The following is a 20,504-nucleotide window of genomic DNA, read 5'->3' on the forward strand; positions in this document are numbered from 1 at the left end:
CTCATACAATGCTGCATTTGTTGCATTCTGGGTCAGTCTGATTATATTGACCTTCTAGATTTCAGGTTAGCATGATCAACTTATTGTCTCATAATCTGTAAGAAAAGTCCTTTAGCACACTTAACAGGTGGTCTCATATTGTCTGAGCACAGTAGAAAGGTTTCAAACTTTGTATTCCTCATGCAAAAGCATGTATGTGCACAAGCGTAGGGATGGCCTAGATTTTCTTGTGCTGTAGTACTTTGCAGCTGGCTACAGCAAAAATGCATGTCTCACACCATTATTTACAACTGCAACAGTGAGAAATTACAAACCCCACTCTTCATTAACCTCCAATAAGGCTATTCCTGCAGCCCGTGATTGCCATTACATTGATGGAGTGCTGAAACAGCTCAATAGTCCTGGCTGGCCTGTCTCTCGTGTGACTGCACTGCAGCTCCTGCCTCCCACCACTACCCAGAACACATCCAGCAGAAGCTGCTCAAATGATTGATGAGAAAAGCAGCTCATAAAGGCAAGCACAGTGCCTGAAGCAACAGCTGTCTAGCCCCGTCCCTGCAGTAATTAGATAATGAACCCCAAATGAAATCTTACAGGCAAGAGTAGAAGGAAGTTATAACATCCCCAGTGTGGATCTCATTGCAGTACGTGTTTGTAGCTGTTGGTGTGTGATACAGATTGGACACAGCTTTGCCTCTCCCACCTGCCCTGCTCATTTTGCTGCTGGTCCTGCAGACAGACCCCTGTGGGCACAGGAGACATGGCAGTGTCAGTGCCTGGACTCTGCTTTCTTTTTTTTTATTTCTTTGGCACCAGTTCTGCTTTGCAGAGTGTGCTGAACCTTTGTCCTTCTCCACGGAGTATGAGCATAACAAAAGGTCTGCAACAGGTCACAAATTGAGTTTATCTGGGGAAAATCCTGCAATTGCAAATTCCTTCTTCAAGAAATAGTAGGTGTGTTTATAGGGATGCATCAGATAAAACAGCAGAAAGAAAAATGGTTCAGGCAACTGAAAATTTCATAGAGTTGATTAAAAGTTTTATGCTTATTTTTACAGTACAGTAGCATAGTGATAATACAGCATTTCCCCTAAGCTTTCTCTTGATCTTAGAAGTAAGCTACTGAATGGTACCCCATGAAGGAACCCATCATGCCAATAATTGCTGTTTAGAGAGAAATTTATGAAAAAAAAATATTCAGAAAATGTATATGCTTTAAAAAATTATGCATATAATTGAAATACATGCATGTATGTGTGAAATAATTACATAGACAAATACACAAAAAAACACACCCAAAGCTGTTGAGGAAGCCTGAACAGTAGAGCTCTGATTCTTTTTTTAGATGTGGCATTTCACATCTGGAGTAATATTGTGGAGTTCAATGACTGTAGAACTCATCTAAGAACAAGTCATGTCTATGAAGGCAGGAACTGAAATGCAGAGAAGTAAACGGGGGTGCTGTTGGATTAAATAGTTGTCTAGTGAAATAATGTAAACTCATAAGAGAAAACACATTAAAAAATGATGCCAGCATGAGCAGACCTGAGAAGAGAAGTTATATCCTGTAAAAGGCACAGTAGTGATGGAGAATAAGTGACCTTTTCTTTTATTCTGTCTCTCCACTGCTAGGCTAGAGTAATTCTTGCTGAGTTCAGCCAGATTTGCATGGGTGTAGCATTAGATCAAAATTAGGCCCAGGTGGTTTGTTTTACCAAGAGCACATGTCTCAGGAGATTGCTTTCATGTTTCCCCATAGGAACAGTCAGAGGTGCATCTAAGGCTGGGCACTGCCAAGACCTGATGGCTGGAATTCAAACGAGAGTTTCTGGCAGACTGAGTGCTCCCATTAATTGCAAGTGGTGTCTCTGAGATGCTTCAATTACAAGAGATTAGTGGGAAACTGTAGCAGTGGACTGAAGGAGTAGTGACAGAAGTAGTGACAGAAGGAAGTGAAGCAGAAAACCTTTATTCTTTTTAAAGAGAAGTTCAATTTATGCTTTATTTAAATATAAATTGCAAGCATAAAGTATTAGCGTTCTTAAACTTCACTTTTCAGCTGGTTTCAAATTAACCGTACCGTATTTCTGAGTTCCCCAGAGCAGCACCATGATCTTCAGCCTGTCTGTTCCTTAAATTGACCTGAAGTTTTAAAGTCCAGTAAGTTCCTGTGCTGTTCCCATAGCTGGCTGAGTTACATTTGCACATCCTTGTGCTGCCTCTCCTGTGGTGTGGATTTTAAGGGGCCAGCACAGACTCTGAGCCTCCCCTGCTAATACCCCAGCTATAAATTGCATGAAGGACTGTGAAACAGCAGAGTGGGAAGCTGTGATCTCCCATCATTTCTACTGCTGTTAGTTGATTTACTCTTGTACTACTGTTGGGAAATGCTTTGCCTGAATTCTTGGATTTAGGTTACAGGCATAATAATGTTTCATAATGGGGCGTGGAAAAAATGGCTATTGCCAGATCTTTGAGGCCAGGCAGTGGCTGAATCTCTCAGTGGGCCTGGCAGTGAAATAAGTTGTGATTCTGCCTCCTCTACAGGTGGACAGGTGGACAGACTGCCCCAAAAGCTCAGTCATTCTGCATTTGGACACAGCCATCAGGATGGGTCCTAGGTCCCCAGTCTCAGGCTGATTCCCAGACCATAAGCTTGCCTGTCTTCTCAGAAGATATATGTGGCTCAGATGTTTTAAAATCTGTTTTGGTCTGCCTAGTTCATTGTGCCACTGTTACATATGTACTTCTGAATGTGTTTCTCAGGACAGAAGTTTGCCTGTGTTTTGCCTGCCCATTGGGTTTTTGTTAGAGTCATAGCTCCCAAGGAATATAGGGGACATACAGTCTGCACAGATGGGATCTAATTGTTTTCTCAATTAATGTAATGTAAATCAAGAGTAATTTGAGAGGATTGCACTAGTGTGAAACTGGCCTGGAAGATATTTAAGTGCCTACAAATTTCCAGATGAGTTCAAATAATCTATTGTTACTACTTTCATTCTGTGTCCATGACACTCACGTGCCTATTTTTATGTTGACATGTATTATTGCTGGACACTGTCACACAGATTTGTGTGTGTGTGCTATGGAATTTGGGCCAGGCACTGTGCTTCCCAGAAAGAGCATTTTTATTATGCTTGGAGCAAAAAGAATAACTTTAGGCAGCCTACAATGTAGGCACCTACATCTCAGGTAAACTTTTAGGATGCCTGTGGTGTTATAGAGAAAGCAAGAGGTATTTGTGGAATTCATCTGTTATAAAACAGAACATGCAAATTTAGTGCTAGAAATGTCTGTTCCTCTCTATTGCCTGCAAAAGGGGTCAGACAACTGACTCAGATGGGGACAACTCCTGTAGGTTGATCTAAACGGAGGTGAGCAGAACTACCTTTGATGCAGTGTCCCAAGGCACACAGACATCTTCATGATGAGTAAAAAGTGGTCCAGCTAAGAGGATATTCACATACAATAATTATAATATTCCTCTACCCTAAAGCATATGAACGTGATCTTTTCCTACCTAAACTATTCTAGGATTCTGTGTAGGCATGGCACTTAGGGACATGGCTTAGTGGTAGACTTGGCAGTTATATGTTAACAGTTGAACTCAAGATCTTACAGGGTTTTTATCCAAACCATGGGATTCTGTGATTCTGTGAACCATTAGGTCTCAAAACAAAATCCCTAATGCACAGAAGTACAAAGGTTTATGGAAATAGCAGTATTTTTCATGAGAAATGGCTATATTTGGCAGTATTGAGGAGAATATATGCTGTTTGACAGTTCCTGGGGCTTCTGAGTTGAGCACTTTTTTTTTTTTTTTTTAATAGAGGTTCATTCCAGTTATTTGATGGTAGTAAATTTTTAGGATTTCAGTTAAACTGGTATTTTACTTGTGGGAAAGAGGAAACTGATGCCTTGAGTTCTATCACTATAGCTGTTGGAAGTTAGGAGGATTTGCAGTATTCCTTCAGTAAGAAGTGGCAGGTATTAATCTGATTTTGTGTGAACAGGTTTAAATCTGGACCCATGCGAATGATTTTATATCATAACAAAGCCAGTGTAACTTCTGTTAACACTGCAAGCCCATACAGCTTGAGGCCAGAAAGAATTCTTAGACTGCCTGTATATGAAAGATTGTTAAATTTCACACACTGTCCATTCTCCAAAACCCCAAAAAACTTAGCCCAGAGTATTCTGTTAGTTCTCCTTTGCACACAAAGATCAAGGAGCTGGAGGACATGGTTTCACAGCAGCCAAAAATACACATAAACTAATGGGGAAAGAGCTTTCTAAAGCATGCAAGTATTTTATTTAAAGTAGTTGAACAACAGCATTTGTTTCCCAGCAGATCAGTCTGATACTCGTGATATTGGCATCTACTTAAAAATGTGGGACACAGTAAAAGAAAGCCAAAGGCATATGAAGTTGAAAATAGGAAAACAGCACAGGATTGATACTGCCCTTTGTTTTCTTGCTCCCCATGGATTTGTAATTGTGCTCCCTTCCCTCCCTGCTAACTTGACCAGTGCTTCCCTTTCGATCTTCCAGGAGACCTAGGGGTGGAATAAACAGACCTTGCCCAGTTCATGTGGACTGACTGACTGGGTGTGTTGGCTGCTGTTGTCCTCATCAGAAAGCAGCTCTGCTTAGGGTTGGGTCCAGAAGAATGCCTTTGGCAAGACATTAGACGTGGCTTTTTACAGTTAGAGGTTAAGTTTCATAAGCAGCTCAGCTGAGCAAGAGGACACATTCCTACCCAAGTGGTACTTTTCCTTTTTCCCTCGGATATTTGTGTAAAACTGAAATAGTGTAAGCAGATTTGTGACCATTTCACCATTTAATGTCAACTTGTTTTGCTGGGTTAAAATACTGGAGTCAAATTACCCATTTGAGTCACTGTCATACAGAGAAGATGTCACAGCAATACTGAATAATACTAGTTAATCTCTGGTCTCATTCTGTTGTCTTCAAAGGAGTTGTGTCAAAAATGAATTTTCCCAGATTTTACTTCTCAAAGCAGCCGATTTATTTGCATGCAGGATGAGCTTGGGCCAGCATGAGATGACACCTGCATACAAAGGGCACGAGTCTCAGTGAGACCAACAGGAACTGCAGCCCAGCTTCAGGGGTTACAACCTCCTCCCGGAACGCATCTGCCATTCCAGCAGCAGATGTGCTCCCACCCTATGCTGACATAACCCTTTGTGGTCACTTGCATGCTAAACGTGGGTGGGTTTGATAGAAGTGACATATGATTAAGGAGCATTAACCTAAAAGTTCTGTCTAGTTGGCGTGAATGCCAATCTGCTCTAGGAGAAGGTTGTGCAGGTTTGACTAGAAGTGGCAGACAGGTGGTGTCTGCCCTCTAAAGTCTGGAGCTCATGTGTCTGCTAGTCGTGAATTTCTGGGGGAAAACCAAAGCTGGATTGATTGTCATCAGTTTTACTAACAAAATTGCTTACCAACTCAGCTAAGGATACAGAAAAACCTCATTAAATCTATGAAGATTTATTTTTGTCTCAGGAATAACATCTTATTATGTAGCTATTTAATGAGTTGTGAGCTAACATGTTTTAACAAATCTTTTATCGCTTATTACATTCTCTCCCTTGATGGTAATTTCAAAATCTGACCATTAAAATGGGACTCTTTTCACAACTCTTTGATGACAGCACTCAGAACTGTGCATTTCATCTTTGCTTTGGATTAGAATTGTAAAGGTGTAAATTATAGATCTGCCTTTTATGGACTTTTATTGGTCAGGCTGTTTCGTACAAACCACAGCAGTTCTGAAAGCTTAGGAGTCTAGAGTACCTTTCAGCTTTCCTAATTGGGCCACCAGGGTACAGTTAATTTTCAATTTATATTGAGAGTAAGGCAAGGTGCTCTAATACTTCCTCATTGTACTTGAGTAGTACTGACACTAAAACATCATGATGTGCATTGTAATTCTCAATACACAAGTTGCTTGTTGAAATAGATTGAGAGTTCTGGCTTCATTCACTTTGTAGTTTAGGATAAATTCTGCCTAATACTACCTGCATATTCACTGTGCTCCACTGAGACACTAGCTACAAAAAGCAAATATGGTTTGGTCAAGAGTAGCTGGAAAATTCATTCAACATACCAGTTGTAGAGCAACCAATGAAACTAATGAAACGTGCTCATCTTTTGTGTGTTTGCTGGCAGGTCAAAGTCATGGTGCGCATTTCTTCCACGCTTGCCAGAGACACGTCTGAGTCCAGCTCTTTCCTAAAAGTTGACCCCCGCAAGAAGCAGATCACGCTGTATGACCCGCTGGCCTGCGGAGGTCAGAATGCTTTCCAGAAAAGGGGCAGCCAGGTTCCACCCAAGATGTTTGCTTTTGATGCAGTTTTCCCTCAGGATGCATCACAGGTAGGCCCTGTATGATCAGAAGAGTTATCTAAGCAGAGGTGAGCACCAGAGCCAACTGATTTCTGCTGCAGCAGTAGAACTTTCAGTGGACTTCTACCAGGGCTGAATTTGGTCTGCCATGGCCATCAATAATGAATTCAGTTTATTAAATTTTTGCTGAATAATGGTGTGCTTTCTTTATTCTTTACTGTAAATAATTTCTCCTAAAATTATACTTTCAATAATAGTGCTAAATGGTGCCTAATAGGAAAAATCCTCAATATCAACAAGTTACTGTATATTCTAAAATATTATTATTGGGTGTTTACAGGGATGTGATCAGAACTACAGTTCTCTAATGCAATCCTCTATTAACTAAGGGATTGAGGATTATTTTTACAGCATTCTACTGTACAGTTTGCAATAAGATGATGGGGACTTTAATCCACAGGTCTTTATTAATAAGTATATATTCAGGTTTCTTATCTTTATTAGACTTTGGTTTGATGAACTATGTTACCTAAATGTCATGAAGACAGTAAAAGAGTAAAGTAACATTGCAAAGTATAATTAGAAAACAGTCCTGTAAGACTGGCTCTGTATTCATAAACCAAAAAGATCTAGGACACAGTGCCATCTAAATTATTGTCACATAATTGTGTCATTAGGTCGGTGCCTCACCTAGTCCTGGTCCAAGCAGCTAGCACCTTGCAGACTAATGCCTCAATGCAGTTCAAGGGGCTGGCCTGTGAACAGTCCCTTTCTTGGCCCATTTTATTTTCTGTTGTAGAGATAGTCTAGAAGTAGCCATGACACAGGGTGGATTTACTTGATGTGTTGTCAAATGCAAAGTGCTTCCCATGGAGGCCTAAACTGTGAATTCTGATTGAGTTTCATTCACTGTTGTTAAGCAGTTGCTGCAGGAGCACTGTCAACCATTCAGCCTGCTTGAACCTTAAATCCAAGAATGCCTGGGGTAAATTTCTGTGTTGTACTCCTTAAAATACTGCTACAGTCTTCAGAATGGAGTCTAGTACTGTAAAAAGCTGAGAAGACTCATAATAATGTTGGGTCTCTTAGCTAATTCCAAAGAGCTGTTTGTTCCCTTTGCATTCCTTACTCACATGCTTGTGGAATTAAACTCAGTCCATAACTGGGCAAATAACTGAGCATGCAAAAATTCCTCAGTGTTGTTTTTTAATCAAAACTTTATTTTAAAATCCCTTAAATAGGCAGTTTTAACAAACCAACTGCACCCCCTTACAATATGTGAAATTTTTTTAATGCCACAAAGGATGTTTATGCATCAGTGAATGAAACTTACTTGATACAGAACAAAAATCCTGCTTCATGTGCTTATACAATTAATGTCATTCCCATCAACAGCACAGGTCACATGAATGAGACAAGCCAGGTTAGATTTTTTGTTACTTCAACATGATATCTGGAGCAGGGAAGACATTAACGCACCTTTCCGGTGAAAATAATTATTTTCCTCATTATTGTTAATGCTTCAGGTTTTTTTCTTTCCTGTATTTTTAATCTTTTTTTTTTTTTTTCCCAATACCTGTGACAGGCCGAAGTATGTGCTGGGACTGTGGCTGAGGTGATCCAGTCTGTGGTCAATGGGGCAGATGGCTGCGTGTTCTGCTTTGGCCATGCCAAGCTTGGTTGGTATTGCTAAATTTCCCTACTCAAGGAGCAAAATGAATATTTTTAATACAGGATTGCTAATCTGTTAGGTTAAGGAAAACAAACTTATTTGTCTGTGCATATTAATTGTATTTGAAAGTACCTGTGCATGATCTCGTGCTACATCTTCACCTCTTGCTTACACATTTATTCACTTTTCTTATTGTGTAAATTTGGACAGCGTGTTCTTTGAAACAGAAGTTACCTTTGAATTATTGCTTCGTTTCAGCCCTTAAATATTATAGCAATTTTGTCTTTCATTGTCTTCAGTTGTTAATGAATGGTCCAACAGTGATCTACAGTTTTCCAAATGTGCCTGGTGTTGGTTTGCCCAAATGCCACTTGTATCAAGCTGTGCACTATGAGTATTCACTCAAGTACTTGATGTTTATGATGGCTCTCTTATGGAGTGTGACTGGGCACTCAGTTTGATTTATACTCTATTCCCTGATTAGACAGTTCACTCATTACTGACCTCTTCCTGCTGTGTCTCAAACAAGTCTTATTCTAATGGGTGATGAATGTTACTGGTGGATAAAAACTCACACTTTGGACGTGCTTCAATATCATTTTTCAGGGATTCATGGAAGGATGATAAAAAGGACAATCATCATCATCATTAACACACTATTATTTTGAAATACCTGGATTTTGAGAGTAATCATATGTTTTGTTCATGTTTATCTAATTGTATTTTGGAAGTACTCTCTCTTGAATGAAAAGGGGTTTAATGCATGTGAGCAATGATTTCCATTCTTTATTGTATCAAACAACCACAGATGTACAAATATAACTTAAAAGGATAATTCAGTTTTGCTAGTGGTAAAGAAGATCAAGCTGTATCAGGCCATGATTATCCCAAATGATAGCCAACAAAACCTGGAGAGCTCTGAATGCTGCAATGCAGCCAAGTCTGGTACAATGAATGGAGCAGGTTGGTGTTCCAGTTACACCAGAAGGCCCCTCTGGACCAGGCAGGAATGACACTAGGATGAGCTCTTAGATGTGACCTGCCAAACACAACATTGCAAATGAGATGGAAAAGGAAGCCACCAGAGAACAGGCTACATATCCTTTAGAGAGATATCCCAGCTAGGCTTTTGCTGAAGCACGAGTTGGGTCTCTGCAGTTGCTTTGTTAACTGCACCACCACCATTCCAAAAGCCATGAACTTACCCAGACCTTGACAGAGACACATGCATAGAAGTATTTTTTTCACTGCTCTTTTTGCACATAGATTCAACATAAGAAATGAAACAAGGTAAAGAAGCCACAGGTACTTGCCTGAAAGGATGTATACCTTTATCATTTGGCTTATAAATTTAGGAGTTTTAGAAAACTCATCTAAAGGCATTATAAGTAGTGACACCTAAAGCAGTTTAAGACAGTACTCTGTGTCTGTTCTTAATCAACAAACTTTTACAGCAAAGAAAAGGCAGAGCTATAATTGCAGAGTTAAAACCATTGGGGATGGTTTTGGCCCAGAGGAAATATTAATTGTAGTGAACCCATTTCTGCAGCAAGTGATCACATATACCTGGTTGGTTTTGGGGATTTTTTTCTGAATTAAGTTGAATCTGTGTGATTCTGGGATTAGGTTTATATCAATCTCAACTCCAGCATTTGAAATACAGTCTAGTGCTTTGAAGTAAAATGGTATTGAAAGAATACCACACTTAGATTATTCAAAGTAGAGTTCTTTAGAGACCATGGCACTCCTGCTTTGCTCAATTCCCTCCATGATTCAACCACATCAGATGCTGCAGCATTGCAAGGTGGGGGCCTGCAGCACCCTGCTTGGGAATGGGAAATGTCAGGGGAATGCACCAGGTAGTGATTTTTGAAAGAAGCTCAAGATTTCATCTGCATTTTCCATGTCCTTTTGTCTACCCTGCCTATATTTTCCGATTTCTGACTGTTCTTGTTGTAGTGAAGTTGTTTTCATGAATGCTGTGCAGGATAACCTCTCTTGGCAAAAGGCTGTCAAGGTCCTGGGAATGATGTTATATTTTCTTCATCCCCCCATTCCTGACAGGGAAGTCATACACCATGATTGGGAAGGATGATTCCATGCAGAACCTTGGAATAATTCCTTGTGCCATCTCGTGGCTATTCAAGTTGATTAATGAACGCAAAGAGAAGACAGGAGCGCGCTTCTCGGTCCGGATATCTGCAGTGGAAGTGTGGGGGAAAGAAGAAAATCTGAGGGACCTGTTGTCAGAAGTGGCTACAGGCAGCCTGCAAGATGGCCAGTCCCCAGGTGTCTACCTTTGTGAAGATCCCATTTGTGGCATGCAGGTGAATCCAAGATCAATTTTACACTGAAACAAGTAAACATGACTTTTTTGGTTTCTTCTGGATCTATAGAGATGGTTCAAATTCAAGAGCTACCCAGAGAATAGAGTTTATAGACTTGAAAGTGTTTACTTTAAAACATGCAAGAACTTTCTGACCTGCAGCTGCAGGGCCATCTGCTCTCTTGGCCTAAATATTTGTACCTCTGGTATAAGTGATATAGAGCAAGGGCTTGTGTTTGCAATAAAATGTGAAAACATTCAGAGCAAACAAAAATTCACCCCATTCTTTAAAAAAAGAAAAAAGAAAAAAAAGTGTGATCCCTCTTTTGCAAAACAACAAACTAAAATATTTATTGCATAAATTGCTGTAGGCCATTAATATGGCTGTTTATTTCTTTTAAAACGACATTATTTATAGCATTTGCATTAGCAGTGTTGTAGGGAACATTAATTGCAACTTATTAACTGCTGCCAAGAAGTAAATTCCTGAACTGGGCAAGTCAATAAAAACTCAAACTCTTCTCCGATTTGGAGTTTTAGCAGGAATGAGTAACTGGCTCATCTATTTTCTAGGTAACTATGAGAAAATGAGAAATTCTTAGCAGCCCTATTTTTTCCCTTTCCTTTGGGTTGAGGGGAAAAGGGACCTATTCTTTCATTTTGCTTTTTGAGTGGGAGTAAATCTGCTTTTTGTATGAGGATATGAAGAGGGAGGAGAAGAAAGTGATGGAGCTTGAAAATATTCTTTCATCCTGAAAGGCAAAGGCTGCTTTTGTTGAGAGCCCTGCTTATTCCAGGATGGGGAATAGAGGGAGAAGGGAACAGACCTACAGGGTCTATCCACCTCCAAGCATCTAGAGATCATGACTGATATCCACACAAGTCATGAACTGTGAGATTTTAAACAGCAAGCAATAAATTTTGTGTCTTATCTCTTTGTGGTTTAAGCTTTTTAGGCATACTTAGGTCATATTTTCCATTCTTTTGCATTCTACCTAAGGACTTGGTAAAAAGTTGTGTTTTGATTTGAAATAACAATTAGGGTTCTCATTTTCATTTAACTCCTGACTTCAGCATTTCATGAAACACTCACTGTATCACTAGAGATCTTACCCTCTGGTGTCCTGTAACTGATGCAGTCTGGTAAATCTGAGAGACTTGAGTCTGCACAGTTCCCATTGGGGTGATGGATGGTTCAGTTAAGAATTTGCACACTGCACGTGTTACATAACTGTGTCACGACCAGCATCTCCTTAGCATTTAATTCCTTACTAAGGTGTTTTTGCACAATAACAATAATAAAAATATTCCATTATGGTAGCTTATTTTCACATAGATACAGACAGTACAGCTACATATACAAAATTAATTATTTTGGATTAGTGAAAAAGAGGTAGCTCCATGATACATGTATATATATCTGAAGTGTGAAGGACTGAATTAAATTACAAGGAAAGAAGCCTTTTCATGTGTGCTTACAAGACATTCTGGAGTCATGTGCTGTACACCTAAATTCTCCATTTCCTCAGCTGAAGGGAGGATATTATATTATATTATAGCCATGCAGATATGCAGAATCAGCACTGTGTATAGCAAATGAGTGATCACCATATGTCATACTGTCTGTCACTGGACCTTTCCAAGTATGCACATTTTCTTGTTGCTTACATTAGTGAGATCAGCCCACAGACTGGCCTGCCTTCTGCTGACCTTGTTAACTCCTTCCTGTCTCCCTCCCTCTTTCCTGAGAGAGCTTAGCCTTCAGTGTGTCACCGAATCCTATGCACAGCCTCAGCTTTATCCCTCCTCAGACTGGATAATGTTTGTAAAGAGAAAACAGAATTACTGTCTTTTGGAGAACTTAACTGTCAGCTATATTATATGGCAGGGGAACAAACCCCATGAACAGGGAGCTCCTTGCTGTTTTTATGCCAGACAAGACAAATCTATCCTATGGGCTGTGGGCCAGTTCTGTGTACTGCCAAAACTAATGCCATCAGATTGCAGTCTCGTGTCCCATGCACAGACAAACTAGTCATAGGTGACATGAAACATGCAGGCATTCTTAATATTAGGAGGAGTTAATAATATCTGCCCTCATATGTTGTCTGTCACTTAGAAGAGTTGAGAGCAGGCTGGTGACAGGGTCTGAGGTCCAGCAAATATGAGTGTTTGTACATTACCTGCCTTCTTCTATTTAATGGATTGCCCTGGCTTATGAGCAGGTGCATAATAAACTTGTGGTATGAAGGGGCAAGGAAAAGGCTTCTCTTCTGGGCTGCTCCTCATATGGCATGGGGCAGAACACAAGCTTCAGTCCTGTTATTTTTGAGATTTATCTGTGGACTGCTTCCTTGTAACACTTTCTGAAGGTGTTAGAACATATAGCCCTACCGCTGCTGCTGAGTTTGGGATTGACATGTCTTCTGCAATTTTTTTTCCCACTTCTAGCCATGAGGGCACCTGGAGGGCATTCTAGTGCCACTGCCAGTGTCAGGAGGGTCTCATTGGGCATCTCCTCATTTGTGGTCCCAGTAGAAGGCAGTGTATCCACACCACATGTTGATTGCAGGAAGTTGTCGGGCGGTGTTTACCTGTGCGGGAGTTTCTCAGCCGTTTCTCCCTGGTGTTGACTGCAGCTTCAGAACCAGAGCGAGCTGCGTGCCCCCACGGCAGAGAAGGCCGCCTTCTTCCTGGACGCCGCCATCGCCTCCCGGCGCAGCAGCCAGCGGGACTGCGACGAGGAGGATCACCGCAACTCCCACATGCTCTTCACGCTGCACATCTACCAGTACCGCATGGAGAAGAGCGGCAAGGGCGGAAGTAAGCTGTCCTCTTGCTCCTCTGGGAAGTGGGCCTTCAAAGAATGTTCTTTAGTGGTGAAAATCAGCTGAGTTCTCCATTCAGTGTGGGGTGGGGCCATTTATACAAGCAGGCTGAACAGTTCCTGGTGAAGACCCACAAAAGACCATTAAAAGTCACTGGGGATTATTACTGCCACTTGTCAGTTTAGTTGCCCTTGTGGAGACACTGGCAGTTCTCAGCCCTGTGAGGGCCTCTGTATCTTAAAAAAAAAAAAAAAAGTGCTTTTTAAATTGGCCTTTATTATTATCTTTACAGATAGTGTTGTGGTCATGGATTAAAATATTGTGGTGACTGGAATTCCTTGCCACCCTTATGTTAACTGTTCCTCTTTGGCACCTAAATAGGGCAGTGTGTGTGGAAGCTGATGCTGGCAATCCATAAACTGGGAAGCTGATGTTGACAACCCATAAACTATACCCTTTCTTGGAGATACATGATATTTTAGTTGCTGGCCCAACTATATGTGCACAAAGGACTCTCATGGTTCTTTGTAAAGGGTCTGGATTTTTCCAATAGGCTTGTTTCCTCTCTTTGTCATGTATGCTTTCACTGGGTTGTGTCTTTACTTCCATATCCCAGAAAAAGGTGATTCCATGTCTAAATTTGTTTCTGTAATTTTCTGTTTTCTCACACCATTTATATTTTTATTATATTTGTCTTCTGTTTCAAGTCTCCCAAACTGTTTATGACTTAAGATATACAGAGAGTGGGTTTTGTTAGTAAATTCCAATGATAAAAGATTTGTATAATGTAGGAAGAACGCCCACTGAAAAAGAAAACTCTGACATTGAAAATATTTTTTTCAAATAATCATTTCTTTACAGGGAGAAATGTTTGAAAGAGACCAGAGAAATCTCCTTCTTTAAACTCATGGGCTTAAGCAATTCTTCAGAAACAGCATATGTTTCAGCTCCTGGCTCTGCACAGGCTATTGGTAATAAGGAATAGATTGCAAGGTGATGTGTAGTGAGTGTTCAGCACTGCAGTATTAACACCTAATGTTTAAATGAAGAAAATTTGCACTGAGTGTACTTACAGGAGAGAAAAACCAAAAAGTTCCTCTAAATGGAAATGCAGCTTGCATGTATTTAGGTAATAACCCCTGTGGAATTGGCAGTCAGAAATCTCAATTAACTAAAGATTTATTAATTAACCACCCTGCGGTGGAAAGGAAGACAGTGAATACTCAAACAGACTGGTTTATATGAATAAGATGGCTGATTTTGAGAGAATAATTATTGCAATTATTTAATGCTCCATATTTTTTACTACACGAAAGTACGTGCACACACAGTCCTTTTTTTCTACTTTCAAATGCCATTAATAAAAGGGAAAATATTATTGTCTTATGGTTATAATTTCAGAAAAAGAAGGCACGATCCTGTTGGATTAGAATACGGCATGCTTTGCCCACTGCCTCTAGTTATATCTTTGTCTCGTGGCCAGACCATCCTCCTGTCTTCAAGTTCCCATATCTGAGTGGCCTTACAAGCTAGGCAGGGTCAGATCCCACTGATAATTGAATGAGGGGGAATTCCAGCTGCTCAGAAAGGGCGCCTAGTGATTATCACTGTCTCCTGCTGTAATGAAGGACTTGTCAGAAAAAACCCATGAAGGTAGTAGAGATATATAGATTCCAGTAACAGGATTAAAAAAGGACAGGAAGAAAGGGGGGAAAAAAAGAAACCCACCTTCTAAAGGATAAGAGATTAAAGGGCTGGCTAACGTGTGATTTTGGTAAAAAATGACTGTTAGAATAAGGCGTTGATACTGTACTTACCTCCTTGTTAGATTCATTACCAATATTGTCATGAAACAGGCTTAGCACCATTGAAATAAATGACATTGTGGCAGAACTGGATCACTTTCATTTTTCAGCTGTCAGCTCTGCAAAGTCTCTGTGACCATAGGAAAAAACCCCAAGTGTTAGGATGTTCCACTTCTTTTCTTTATGGTAGCCAGGCACATTAGTGAACAACTTCCCTGACAAATAGCTTCATTTTGAGATTAATCAAGTGGATCTACAATCTCAAAAATATTACTTCAACATGTAAATTAAATAATAAAGAAACAAACAGTAAGTGATCTTATTCTAGATTTCCTCAAGTTATATAATAGGAATATATGTTGAAACAATGTGTTTTTGAAAGGTAGTGATTTCTTGAATTTTCTTTTGTTTCCCCGACATCTGGTAATCTTAGCAACAGAAATATTTATCATATGTGATCCAGTAAAGTCACCTACAGTCATTTACAGTAGCAACTAAATGCATTTCTTTGTTTTTCTAAATAAATGATTGTGAGACACTCAAGTAAGGAATTCCAGCCTTCTAAGAATAGCGGTGTTAGAGGACTCAGGGACTCTTTAAGGAATTTAAAGACTCTTAGAGGGGAGACAAAGGTCCTCCATGATCAGTTCAGAGGTACAGGTGCTTTACTTGGTTTTCTGCAGTCAGTGCAGGAGCTCATAGTGTCTGAGGATACTTTCTGGTGACAGGAATACATAGAAATCCAGTGTTACATAACACCTGATAGAGCTGAAGAACTAAGAGGACTTTAAAGCAGCAGATGTAACTGTATTTTAACAATTGTTGACAGAGATACTGGATACGTTTTGGAATATTATTCACAAATCCCAAAGGAGGTCTTCTGTCTTTGTTCATCTTCTCTCTTTTTTCTTACCAAATGTACAAGCTGAGATCCTGTGTCAAAATGGCTGTGAATTAACTTGCATAGAGCTAAACTAAGATGTGATTTGTCCTGCTGTTGGAGGTGTGTTTGTGTCCTCCTATATTGGTATTACCTCTCTCTTACAACATAGTGATTCTGTTCTGTTCTATACCTATTGAGTTAAGATCCTAGAAATAAATCTGCCTTTTTCTACAGACTGCTTCTAGACTAACTCTTGAGAACAGGGAGGAGTGGTCCAAAAATAGTCAGCTAGGAAATTGTTCTGAGACAGTAGAGAGCTACAAGGACTTCTGTGAAGTCTACTTAGTTCCCAACCTGGACTCATAAGGAAGCACAGATTTTTAAAGAGAGCAAATGTCTGTTAATCTTGATGTTTCAATGCTAGCATCTTTTCACTCTGGAAGTATTGTGCTGATGCAGAGTGAACAAGATAAAACTATAAAGATCTATTGCCGGTTTTACAGACACTGTTCTGAGAACAGAGGTGCTGTCTCACAATCCACCTCTGGTGTCTTGGCAAACTTCTTGGCTGAAATGCTACTGTGAAAGTATATAGACTTGAGGAAAAGTTGAACATCCCACTGATGCCACAGTGTCTTCTTAAGATACAGTATTCAGGATGGAAAAATAAGAGAAGTATCCTTGCTTACTAAGCAGGAATTCCCAGCCTGTAGTTTTCCAGACAGAGAAAGAGTAGTGACAGTGACAGAAACAGAGCCAACTCAGGCTAATAGAGCTATATTTTAAAAAATATAGTCACATTTGTGACTCTCACAGAGTTAAGCTTGCAGGAGTGAGTACTCAGCAATTTTTAAGCAGGTTCAGATTAGACAGCAATGTACAGCAATAAACGCTGACAGCGCGTTAGCAGGATGTCTACAGCCGTGTCTGCTAAGGGGAATTAGGGAAGGCTCCTGGGTTGTTTCCCCGTCACAAGTCACTGTGAGACTTTTGCTTTCCTGGGAAGCTGCTTTTGGAGGCCCACACTAACTGTCTGCTCTCTTTGTTTGTGGCAGTGTCTGGAGGTCGCAGCCGCTTGCACCTTATTGACCTGGGCAGCTGTGTGAAAGTGCTCAGCAAGAACCGCGAGGGGAGCTCCGGCCTCTGCCTCTCCTTGCCCGCGCTGGGCAATGTCATCCTCGCCCTTGTCAATGGCAGCAAACACATCCCATACAAGTAAGTGCTGCTCTGGGTTCTGCCTAGTGAGGGGATGCTTGAAAGCAGTTTGTCTGTCTGTGCCTGAGGCAGATTTGGGTAAGGAGGAAAACACTCTGCTGGGGTCAGTGCAGCCCTCTTGAGCCGTGGCAAAAGCTGCCCGAGGTTCAGTGACACCTTATCTGACCTTACACCTGAGAGCTACACACTGTGTTTGACAAATAGGTTTCAAAGGAAGAAGCCTGCTGAAATAGGACCCAGGTGGCTGAAAGATCTTAAGGTTTGAAGTTCAATACATTAGGGTTTTGTTTTCTGTGGCTGTTCAAAGATTTTTTTTAATGTTTCAAAGCATGTGAGAATGTTTCATATTTGTTCCAAGGAGAGGAACATTGCTGCCATAATGCAGCACTTTAGAGAAAATTATCTTGCTGTCCACTGTATGTAATTTGCTTTATTGGAAATATATGTCACAATGAGCATGAAAGTTTGTCATTAGATTCCTTCTGTGACCTAAGGTTACTTTGCAGGGGGTTTTTGCATGGTTTGAATCTAAATGTCAGCTTTTCATATGCAAAAAAGAAGTAGGCCCTATTTGCCACAGTAAACCAGTGACCATTGCTACTGCAGGTGCCTTCTGGGAAACAAGAGGAATTGCTCACCTAGTGGGTATTCCTTGTGTTCACTTCTTGTCATCACTTTCTCTCCCTATGTGTCATGTGTGCAGGTCTGAGAGGAAGCTCAGATTAATTTCTCAGCCCAGGGAGTCATACTGCCTTCCTATTGAGAAGGTTCTGATTTTGTGGGCAGTATTGCTTTTCCCTAGCCTAGATCATAGGGAGTAGCAACTAGCATCATGGGAATGGCTTACAGCAGCACCTTGTAATCAAACTGCCAATGAATGTCACCATTCGTGAAGGACAGGTGTATGACATCAGGAGTTAGGAACAACAGGATGACACAGAGAATGAGCCAAGTAATCCACAGAACAATATTTCAGTCCATGCCTTTTACCCTTTTTAGCATTTAAAAAGCTGAAAACTTGATTATTTACACATGTTCATTCAGGATTGCTTCTTTGTTTTTGTCTTCATTTTGGCAAGTGAAAATGAATTGATATTGGTTATAATCTGTTTCTCTTCCAACTTTTAGTTTCAAAAAATGTTTTGTACTCTGGACTTAAAGCATGCTTTCTGGAAATACTGAATTCTGCACTTCACAAAGTGTAACTCAGGCATTGCTTATCAGAAACCTGTCATTCTTCCTGTTGGATTTTATGGATTGAAGAGAAGGTCACTGGTAGGAATACAAAAGATAATGTTAGTAATGCTCACTATGCTAGAACTAAATATACAAGGAATAGTTACCAACATCAATTGTCTTTCCTGGCAATGACTGACCAGGAGAAGAGCTTTACCAAACACTTCTTCTAATTGCTGTGTGTTCAATCTCTTTTTGCTGTGACTCCCAGCTGTTGTGCTTCTGAGCCTACACAGCCAGAGATGTCAGCATATTTTCTCATCAATGTCTGTACTGCTGAAAGAAGATCAAAGCTCTCTTCAGGCCACAATCCCCTCTTTAGTTCTCTCCTAATAAGAATTCTTCCTATAAGCAGATATTATAGAGTGTAGAGAAGTGGTTGGTCATCTGTAAATCAGAGTCAATGTCATGTTTGTAAGAGGACTTTTAAAATATAATTTGAAAAATATACTCGCATATTTTGGAGCAAACCTTTTCTTCCTCTTGCTGGGAGGAATCCAGAAAACATTTTTTTTCCCACGTGTGGTCTATTCTTGAGCAATGGAAATAAGAGTTTTGGTGGCTGGATGAGCACTCTTAGCTCAGTGATCCAGCAGTACAGCTGTGTCCTGCTCCTCAGTGGAGATGAGAGGAAGGAGAATCTGGATGTGCACGTGCTGCATTGCAGAAGAGGCTCAGTACCCCACAGAAAGAGATGGTATGTGTTCACTGGCACCTCGTGTTTAGAGCAGTGACTAGCCTCTGTAACTGGGCTAATTCCCCTTTCTCTAGGGGGTGTTCTCATTCACTGCTAAGTATAAAATGATATTTTTGTTAACTGCCTTTTTGAGTGGGACCAAAGGAAAACAATGGAAGGGGTTTTTTTATGTGACAGCTCTGCACATTGTGTGTGGTCTCAGTAAATTTCCACAGAGCAGCAGACAAAATGGAGCATCTTTTCAGTATCTGAGCTATTGAACAGCCATTAAGTATTTTATGGCAGCCTGTCAGTAGCCATTGCATGGCTTCCTGGGGACTTGGGAACTTGCAATGCATAGTTTTTCTCTGATGGCAAAAATTTGGTTCTCTAAACTTTGAGAGGCTGCAGGCTCTTAAATTCACTTAAGTTTTGAAGTATCCAGCTTTATCTCCACAGGCAGTAGTTGTAGGGAAAATCTTGTTCAGATTCATAGCTGGAGTAAGCAGATGCCACTGCATTGCCTTCAGTGGTCTCTGTGTTTGTGCCAGGGATGAATTTGCCTCTCCACCTGCAGTCTCTATGAGAAAAACACATGCTGTTTTCCAGCACATGTTGCTTTTCTTTAATTTTTACCCACAAGGCTAAGCCTTGGAAACCATTCAGTTGGAATCTCTCTCCCTTGGGAAGAGCCCCCATACGCTCCCATTTTGGGAATAGTTACAAACATTTATACTAGCTTTAGCAGGAACTTGTGTTTTGAAATTGTAAGAAAGTAATGTAGAAATTCTCAGACATCAAACAGTATAGTGTGATATGGTTTGGGGGCTCTTGTATTCAAGTCAAATTTCACATGGGTCTGAATTTGGGACAAGAATCCCTGCACTGGGCAAATACAAATACATTCACTACATAATGAATGACCAGACCATGATTTCTGGGAGTTTGTATATTTCATATATGTACTTTTAATCTCTCAGTGTCACTATTATTGTCACTATTTCCAGACCTATTTTGAACCTTAGTAAGAACATTGTTCTGATTGTATAATTCTTCCAGCTCAGTGTCATATATAAAAATGAAATTTTTATTTGACTTAAATACATTGCCATTTTATGTCACCAGTTTCTTTTGCCCTTGAGGTATGAAGAAATCCTTGAGAAGATTGGGCAAGAATTATTTTCTCCATGGGAATGTCAAATGTCTTAAAAAAATTGGAAAGGGGGACTTGGAAGCTCAAGGAAGAGCAAGGGAGTCAGTGACCAAATATGGTTGGGCTTAGATCTGCTACAGAAGGGTTTTGCTAAGATGCAGTAATTGTTAGTGCCATTTCATGTTTTTAAGAGTATTTCAGTTTTATGTCTGTGCTGTATTATCTGCCTCTGATTTCCAAGATGAATGTGTTTTAAACCCTCAAATGAACACCCATTTGCACAAACTCCAGATACTCGTTTATATAGCTCACTATTCAAAAATTACTCCAGTTGCTAG

The 20,504-nt window shown here is 40.3% G+C and overlaps 1 protein-coding gene across 1 annotated transcript in view; it reads left to right on the forward strand.

The window, feature by feature from the left end:
* Nucleotides 1-20,504, forward strand: part of KIF26B (kinesin family member 26B) — a 253,565-nt gene that overhangs the window by 184,608 nt on the left and 48,453 nt on the right. The window contains exons 5-9 of the mRNA XM_058019915.1: nt 6,196-6,402; nt 7,958-8,051; nt 10,109-10,371; nt 13,010-13,193; nt 16,942-17,101. Coding sequence (XP_057875898.1) covers nt 6,196-6,402; nt 7,958-8,051; nt 10,109-10,371; nt 13,010-13,193; nt 16,942-17,101 — 908 coding nt within the window. The remainder of the gene's footprint in view (nt 1-6,195; nt 6,403-7,957; nt 8,052-10,108; nt 10,372-13,009; nt 13,194-16,941; nt 17,102-20,504) is intronic.

The sequence above is a fragment of the Melospiza georgiana genome, chromosome 3 (assembly GCF_028018845.1).
Source record: "Melospiza georgiana isolate bMelGeo1 chromosome 3, bMelGeo1.pri, whole genome shotgun sequence".
Taxonomy (NCBI): Eukaryota; Metazoa; Chordata; class Aves; order Passeriformes; family Passerellidae; genus Melospiza; species Melospiza georgiana.